Source organism: Nanorana parkeri, unplaced genomic scaffold (genome assembly GCF_000935625.1).
Source record: "Nanorana parkeri isolate BGI_ZX_2015 unplaced genomic scaffold, ASM93562v1 scaffold331, whole genome shotgun sequence".
In the NCBI taxonomy this organism is placed as follows: domain Eukaryota; kingdom Metazoa; phylum Chordata; class Amphibia; order Anura; family Dicroglossidae; genus Nanorana; species Nanorana parkeri.
Window position 1 is genome coordinate 1,331,286 of NW_017306599.1, and position 9,375 is coordinate 1,340,660.

General features: G+C 39.0%; 1 protein-coding gene across 2 annotated transcripts in view; it reads left to right on the plus strand.

Annotated features, from left to right (window-relative positions):
- Nucleotides 1-7,336, plus strand: part of MAPKAPK5 (mitogen-activated protein kinase-activated protein kinase 5) — a 42,818-nt gene extending 35,482 nt beyond the window's left edge. Inside the window, exons 13-14 of one of the 2 annotated variants that reach the window (XM_018558315.1) lie at nt 482-588; nt 6,468-7,336. In XM_018558315.1, the coding sequence (XP_018413817.1) occupies nt 482-588; nt 6,468-6,565 (205 nt within the window). In that variant the 3' untranslated portion in view covers nt 6,566-7,336. The remainder of the gene's footprint in view (nt 1-481; nt 589-6,467) is intronic. The other variant, XM_018558314.1, reaches the window with a different exon arrangement.
- Nucleotides 7,337-9,375: the final 2,039 nt, after the last annotated feature.

Consider the following 9,375-nt stretch of genomic DNA (forward strand, 5'->3'; position numbering starts at 1 on the left):
CTGCGCCAAAAACCCCCCCCCCCCCCCCCCCCCCCCATACACATAAAAAAAAATACTACCCCTGCACATATAAAATAAGACACAGAACACAGTAGTAACATAACGGCTGTTTGAAAGAACCACAGCACCCAGCAGGTGACACTTTGTCTGACACACAGATGGGACCCTTCCAACGGAAAGGAAAGTAATAAACATCTTCTTATACTGCTAATGATGATTTTTTTTTATGTAGCGGCAGAATCCATATTCTTTCAACCTCCATGGTCTTTCAATATATGTTTGCTTCAAGAGAGAGTAATTGCACTTAGCTACTGCTAAGTCTCTTTTATATTTAATACAGTGACATAAATATGTAAAACTGGTGTTCAGAAATAAATAATTTAAGATCCTGGATGTGCTGCCTGGCAACCTAAAGTCCCCCTGCACTCTGTAGATGTATACAAAAAATGTAATCGGAGAAATCAATTCTTGTCCTTTTTACAGGAGAAAATGAAGATGAAAAATTAAATGAAGTTGTACACGATGCTTGGGAATTCAACAGAGACTGTAAATTACTGAGAGACACTCTGCAAGGTTTTAGCTGGAATGGTAAATATATAAACCGCTCGTCACCCAACTTTATCATAAAGTGAATCTGACCTGGCCTTTAATGTTTCTAAAGTGCATGCAGGTATTTTGTGTTAGTCTGCATATTGATCACTAGAGTCCTCCTGAATTCTACTCCCAGGCTGTACATGGGTCTTCAAATTCTACCCTTTGAAGTTGAGATTAAGCCATGCCCTAATGCTAATCTCTACCCCGTCATTCAAGTGTCGGATACTTCTGCTCACTGAAGTCCTAGGCATTTAGCTCTTGAATCATAGTGGGCAGTACTTCCTGGGTCTAGGATCCATGGGGACTTCATAGATTTAAATACTAACACAAGTGCTTGCCAGCAACACAACCACAGCACTTAACCACCCTGCCTGGTTAACTTTAACCCCTTCATGATCAGTGACGTACAGTGTAAGCCGCCGGGACTCTGTTTACATTTGTAAAGCCGACTATCGGCTTTACAGTAGAAGCGATCTGGCGGCTCAGCTGCCGCCAGATCGCTTCTACGGGCCCCCCGGACCGACACCCCCGCCGTGTTTTCTGGGCTCCCCTGTCCCTCCTATGGGCCCGGGACCAGCTTCTCTGGTCTCGGGGGAGAAGGTGGGGAGGAGATTGGTGAACGTCCATTCACCGATCCCCTCCCCTTAGTATGGGACCAGGAGCGATGCAGATTACATCACTTCCAGTCCCATAGCAGTCATTGCTATTAATAAGCTATTAAAGTGTGACCTGCACTTTAAAAGCTTATTTCAAGTGTAAAGGTGGTAAAAGGGACCCCCAGTATCACCTTAGAGTACCCATCACTGACAATATGCTATCACATGGGGGGCTTGTATGCCCCCCTATGTAATAGCAATTAAAGTATGATGGCAATTGAAGTAAAGCTAAAAACAGTTTCTCAAATTAATATTAAATGTAATTTAAAAAAAGACCTCGGTCATGAAGGGGTTAAGGATAACTTCTATAATTCTGACCTATATGTGTTGGCTACACTTAAGCTGGCCATACACCTTACAATTTATCTGCAGATTGTCTATGGTCAGATGGAAAAGGTGCAACAGATTCCTCCATCTACACTTAACTGTGTGGATGGAGTAATCTCCACCTGGGCCAATCTGTTGCACTTTTTCCATCTGACCACAGAAAATCAGCAGATAGATTGTAAGGTTTATGGGCACCTTTAGCTAGGCCAAGCAACTTCAGGGTGTAATCAATCTGTGCTGTGATCTCACACATGTACACATCTCAATCGCATTTCTTTTACTAGAAGTGTTCTCCATAAAAATACTTTATGAACGTCCAGTGCCTTTTCTAAAAATGAGTGTTTTATCTTCCATCCTCACATATTAGGGGGGAAAAAATAAGATTTTTTTTTTCCCCCTAATCTTTTGTGTAATACAACAAATAATTGCTATGAATACATGTAGGTTAATAATCATTATGTTATTTGCATAAACAAGTAAGCCTTTTTTCCTAGTACTGGTACTGAAATGCTAGAAGCAGTATTTTCCACTAAAAACACATGTATTAAAAAGTACTTGCCTTAGTGGTTGTGTATAGGCTCGCAGAACAATGCCACTGATAAATTTGGCTTAGTAATTCATTCTTCATGAATCGCAGTGACTTGGTAAGCCCTCAGCATGTTTACGCAGACCCTAGTTCTAGTAAACCAGCTGAAGACTTGGAGTCTGATGAAATAGCTGTGTCACACCTGGCCTGATCATTCAGCACCTGCAAGTACCAGTGAACCTCTATTATTTTTTTAGGTCACTTTTATTCGGGAGGTCTGTTTGTCTGTATGCTTGTGCAGATTGCAACAGTGTTCCCAAGACATCTAAGCAATTCAAACAAATTTATGAGGATTTACAGTTAATCTAACATTTTGTATCTTGTCCTTTTTGATTTCACCTAAAACACCACCTACTGGTAATATCTGATATTGCAACACATTTATAACATACATTGATATCTAGAGATGGGCAGAAACCCAATGTATATTATCTCCCAGACTTATACAATGCTCACATAACAATTAACAGAGTACCTAGAATCATCTACAGAAGTTCCTGTCTCTCCAAGGAGTTCACAATCTAATGTCTTTTCACAATTATGCCACGCACTGTAGGGCCACTTTGAGATAAGAAAGTCACAGCATCTGGCAAAAATCCACAATAGAAGAACTTTTCAAGCAACTCAAAAATTGTCTTGGGTGGGATTAAAAACCTGAACAGCAAGGCAAGATTGGCAGCCACTGTAAAGGGGTTTGACTTAAGCTTAGTTATAATTGTAAAGGCGAGTGGACAGAATTGTGCTGTTCAGTAGAGGTTTGTGGGAGTGTGGACACTGGCCACCTCCAATTTTTCTTTTTTTTTATTGAAAATCTCTTTTAGCATGTACAGATCTCTCCAGTGACAGAACCATTTTTATAGATTGTCCCAGCTTACATTTAGGAGAGGAGGAGACAAAGTCTTTCCTGTTCCATGGCTCTGTGATAATGTTAAGCTCCATTAAATTCAGTTACCTAATTGTATTTCCAATTAGTCTTTGTTCTCGTGTGGGTTTGATTTGACCATCCTCGGATAACAAAGGTGCACTTAAGCTCTCCCCATCAGCAAAGACAGAATTGTACTTACTGGCTACCCTTTTTGTGGATTTTTTTTTTTTTGTAAAAGTAGGTAGAACATTTTCTCCCTCCTAAACATTTTTGTAACATTGTATTGTATCTATATGGATTTTTATTTCTAGTGTTTGGGAAAACACTGAAGTCATGTGAAGGGTCAGGCCCTTTTAGACTCTTAAGCCCTTAGTGACTGGAAACATATACCGTGCGTCCCCGCCATTAAGTGCCCAAATGACTGCTCATGTACACTGTACGTGAGCTGCTATTTAGGGCTTTGAAATGACGGTAACCACTGAGATCAGTTGTTACTGTTCATTAATGGATGCCCCAGTATTGAGGCATCCATTAAGGAATTAAGCTTTAACAGACACCCCATCCCTTTAAGCGATCAGGTGTCTGATAGTGATAGCAGTGCAGTATTTTGCACTTACTGTCACTGTTTGACAGCTGTACACACCGGAATTAAATCCCAATGTCTACAGGATTTTTGCTACATATTTCAGAAGATACATTTAGCAAAATGTTTCTATTCTAAAACATTGCAGCAGCTTCGTGATCATTCTGGGAACGATCAGAAGACTTTAGTGACACTGATCCTGACATATTGCAGGATGGATCAGCATGTAAGGATCAGTTTCACTAAGGTTATTAATAGCTGTTCCTAAGTTCTGAGCAGCCTAATAATAACCAAACATTTTTTAAAAGTATTTAAATTATCAAGCAGTCATAGTGAGATCCATTCACAATGACTGCATACAAAAACAGTGTAAACAAAATAGTGTTATATATGTATATATACACACACACAGGTGAAACTCGAATAATTAGAATATCGTGCAAAAGTAATTGCAGTAAGTGTTGCAAAAGGGGCCCAAACCAAGTACTGAGTACATATGCATGCTTGTACTTTTCAGAGGTCCGATATTGTTCTATGTACAATTCTTGTTTTATTGATTGCATGTAATAATCTACTTTTTTGAGGTTGTGGATTTGGGGTTCTTGGGGTTTTCATGAGCTGTAAGCCATAATCATCACAATTATGACAAATCACGGCTTGAATTATCTTGAACTATCTTGCTTTGCATGTAATGAGTCTATCTCGTATATTAGTTTCACCTTTTAAGTTGCATTAGTGAAATAAATTAACTTTGCACGATATTCTAATTATTCGAGTTTCACCTGTAGTTACACACACCAGCCCCTTTATTAGGTACACCTTGCTAGTACTGGGTTGGACCCCCTTTTGCCTTCAGAACTGCCTTTTATTCTTTGTGGCATATATTCAACAATGTGTTGGAAACATTCCTCAGAGATTTTGGCCCATATTGACATAATCGCATTACGCAGTTGCTGCAGATTTGTCGGCTGCACATCCATGATGCGAATTTCCCATTCTACCACATCCCAAAGGTGCTCTATTGGATTGAAATCTGCTTACTGTGGAGGCCAATTGAGTACAGAAAACGCATTGTCATGTTCAAGAAACCAGTTTCAGATGATGTGAGCTTTGTGACATGGTGCATTATCCTGTGGGAAGTAGCCATCAGAAGATGGGTACACTGTATTCATAAAGGGATGGACATGGTCAGCAACAATACTCAGGCCGTGGCGGTTAAACGATACTCAATTGGTACTAAGGGGCCCAAAGTGTATCAAGAAAATATCCCCCACACCTTTACACCACCAGTCTGAACCGTTGATACAAGGCAGGATGGATCCATAGTTTCATGTTGTTTACACCAAATTCTGACCTTTTACGATCTAAATGTCACAGCTGAAATCGAGACTCATCAGACCAGGCAACGTTTTTCCAATCTTCTACACTATTGTCCAATGTTGGTGAGCCTATGCAAATTGTAGCCTCTGTTTCCTGTTCTTAGCTGACTAGAGTGGCACCCGCTGTGGTCTGCTGCTGCTGTAGCCCATCTGATTTCAAGGTTCGACGTGTTGTGCGGTCAGAGATGGTATTCTGCATACCTTGGTTGCAACGAGTGGTTATTTGAGTTATTGTTGCCTTTCTATAATCTCGAACCAGTCTGCCCTTTCTCCTCTGACATCAACAAGGCATTTTCGTCCACACAACTGCCGCTCACTGGATATTTTCTCTTTTTCAGACCATTCTCTGTAAACCCTAGAGATGGTTGTGTGTGAAAATCCCAGTAGAGCAGCAGTTTTTAAAATACTCAGACCAACCCGCCTGACACCAACAATCATGTTACATTCAAAGTCACTTAAAGCCCCCTTCTTCCCTATCCTGATGCTCTGTTTGAAATTCAGCAAGTCGCCTTCACCACGTCTAGATGCCTAAATGCATTGAGTTGCTGCCGAATTTTTTTTGTTTAACCCCCTTATGACAGAAATGTTCAAAATATGTTGCTGTCACGAAGTGTGACACATTGTATGCCACCTAACCATTATCGGCTTTTAGAGAAAAAAAAAATGTTAGCTTTTAGTTTTCGGCTGAAAAGTACAGAACATGTTCTGAAATCCTAGGGTTGTGAGGTGTTTCCAAATAAAGGACAAATACATTAGTTTCTTTTAATGCGTTTTTTTTTAGCTCTGCTATTCTTTTAGACATACATAAATATTAATCCAAACTGGGGGAAAAGTTTTTTCTTTCCTCCTTTTAAAAAAAATATATTTTATTTGCACTAATTGAAGTGTTAGGCACACATATGTGTGATATAAATATATAGACCTATCTGTCCTCTAAAAAACAATATATAATATGCAGGGCTGCAACTAGCGATTTTTTTCATAATCGATTAGTTGCCCGATTTATTTTTTCAACTAATGGATTGGTTGCATAAAAAAAGAAGTTTTCTCATAAGTGTATTGTGGATTTTCATGAAATCTGTGAAAGACTCTTATTTGTAGTAAATCAGGATTGATCGCCTTTAGGCGGCATTTACATTTGAACATTCATTTTTGTTTTAGCCAATGAAAAGGTAAGTGCTAGGAAAAGGAGGTGTTTGTTTAGCCTTGAAAAAATACTCATTTTATGGGCTTTCCATTGAAGTTTATGGGGCCAAAAGCACCCTATGCGCCTTTAAAAGCAGCTCATGTACGTTTCTGAGCTTTAGGCATCGAGCTATAGGCGCCTGAACACTCACATGTGAACAGGCACCAAAGCATGGGATTTTGGAGGTTTGAGCATTTAACTACAAAACACTATGGTATGAATAAGGGCGAAAGGTGATAGATGTCTGCCAAATGTTATTCTTGTAGTAATACTCTTCGTTTTCTTTTTCAGGACAAGGATTTACAGACAAAGTCGATCGTCTGAAACTTGCTGAGATTGTAAAGCAGGTTATCGAAGAACAAACAAACTGTCAAGAGGATTCTCAATAGCTGAAGCGTTTTTTTTTTTATTTTATTTTTTATTGTTATTATTTTATAGAAAATGACTTGCGTCTTAAATAACTGTAAAATAGTTTTATGTAAATTATATCACTGACTTTCCACACCGCTTGAACATACAGTAAAAATGTAGATAGAGGTTTAAACGAAAAAAAGATCATTGGTACTGTAATTTATTTAGAAAATACTGGTTTAAATATTTTTTCACACTACTGTACTGTTAATAGGTACAAGCCTAGCAGGGAATCCGCAGCCGTTCATAAACTTGTAGTACTCTACAAAGGTATGAGTTCTCTCCTTTTTTCCGCCCCTAGGTATTTAGCAGGCTGCTATCTACACAAGCTGCTGGATTCCTAAACTGTCAGACTAACACTTTCTGAGCAATATGGTTCAGTCTCTGCTGACATTCAACATGTTAACATACTTGAAAATAGCTGTATGTTGAATGTAACTGACTTGGTTACACTGGCTGGCGGTATCCTCAGGAATAATTGGATAGAGCACATGCCTTTGAATTGTTCATCAGCTGCTCTGTATATGTGCCAGTATATTTCAGAAAGATTTAAGACTTTCAATTCGTATCCATGTTTTAAAATTCTCTGTAGACTTCCTCCAAAGTTGACAATGTTCATATCTTTACCAACCCTGGAACTAAGCATTTCATTGCCGTGGGCAATTTGTCCACTAGGTGGTGCTCTTGTCTAGTCCTGATATGACAGATATCGTGTATGTATTTCTTTCATAATAACGATTTTATTTAATTTTTTTTACATTTTGTGGGGTGCATGTTTTTCTTTTTACTGCACAATTCTTGGCTTTATTAGATTTTCATTTTAGATAATCTAGTTTTTCTATTCTAACACATCCTTTTAACATGAAATATGCATATGTTAAGTGTGCCTGAACACGCAGTGGTGAACTGCAGACTAAAGTGCCAATTCTGGGGTTCTCTAGAAACAATGTACGTTTCATTAACGGCAATGGTGTACTGTTTGCTTGGCTTTCTCTGCCAAAGTGATTTTCCCAGCTCTATCTTGAAAAGCTCTTCGATAGGAGAGAGTTCAGCTGAATGTACATCTGTGTAAACGTACAACTCCCCTCTGTACAGTTCATCATCTGTGATTGCTCTGAAGTTCACAATGCTTTATTTTATTGTGTTGATTTGACCTTTTTGGTTGCTGCATGTAAACTGAATTGATGCGATTCCTCTCCATTGGAAGTTGTTTTGTTTTTTTTTGCATTTCAAAGGCTATGTGTATAGGCAGTCCAATATTAAATGTAGTATAAGTTGCATCTCTTCATCAGCTGACAATTAATGGACTGCAATTTCTAGCAGTGCAGTGTGGCTTCACCAATATAACATTTGATGCTATATGATTGCAGTCCATTAGAATGTTAGGAACATGACAAGCAAGGTCTTGGTTTCCAGTGCTTGCAGGGTTTTTTTCCCCAATGTAACCTTACTATAATCTGTATTTGTGCATTATCCCCCAATAGTTAAATTCACTGTGGTACTAAGGAAAACAACAACTGCTTACAGACATCTCTGGGTAAAGGTGAACTAGGTGAACGCCAGTGTTTTTATTCAGTATGGTGGAGCACAGAGGGAGGAGTGTTAATATGCAAGCTTCATAAACCCATAGCAGCCAATCACATTTCAGTTTACTGAAGCTGATCATCCAACAGTGATTTGTGATGTGATGTGTTTAGGGCTACAGCACATTTGAATGAGCCCATTTACATGTTTACTGCTAGAAGTAAACCTGTCATGACTAAAGTAGCAGCAGTTACTAGTATCCTGGCCGTCATGGTCACTCTGTAGCCTTACTATTTATTGGGTCCGTGATCCATACCAAGACTTCACTTCAGTTACTTACAGTGTAATTAAAGTGACGCTAAACGCAGGAGTTAAATCTTAAAATTACATTCAAGTACCTTAACTATTACTAAAAATGTATCTTATTTGTGTATCACTCAGCTGTAGATCCTCAAATCATCTCTGAATTGGTGATGACACTGTCCTTCCTTCTGGAGGGTGATTACTTTTGTTCCCCATGGTCCCTGTGTGTGTTGTATAGTAGTCACCGCTCCTAGCTCGCTCCTGTGATGGACTACAATCTCACGTTTAGTTTACTAATTTGTATTGAAGTTCTAGTCCATTACAAGAGTGATCTTGGAGCGGTGGCTACGTTACAACAAACACACGGACCATGGGGAACAAAAGTAGCCACCCTCCAGAAGGAAGGACAGTGTCGGCACCAATTCAGAGATGATTTGAGGATCTACAGCTGAGTGATACACACAAGATCATTTTTTTGTTAGTAGTTAGGGTAGTTGAATGCTTCTTCAAAATTAACTCCTGAGTTTAGTGTGACTTTAAGCCATAGGATGAACATAACAGTCAGGAAGCAAACATTCACAAAAGCCTGTAGTTGCAGCTCCTACACTTTTGTCAATGCAGGCTTTTGTTAAATAGAGGAAAATATCGTTTGCTTCATTCAACTGTCAGTGTTGAGCCAGTTGTGCAGAATGTACCATGCCAAAGGTGTACCACATAAACTAAGAACGGAGGAATGATGGCAAGAATAACTTCTTTTAATGGGCTGGAGCCTCATTAGCTTAAATGATAACTAAACCTAATACAAAAAAATTAATCTATTGCATCTTGGCAGACCTTAAATGTGGCTGCACTAGTTTTTTCAGGCTAATAACATTGTTAGCAAATACAGAAAATACCCCTTGATCTTGCCAAAATGCAGTGTTGCTTCCTTTTTCGTCACGTCCTGGTTATAAATCAAAGG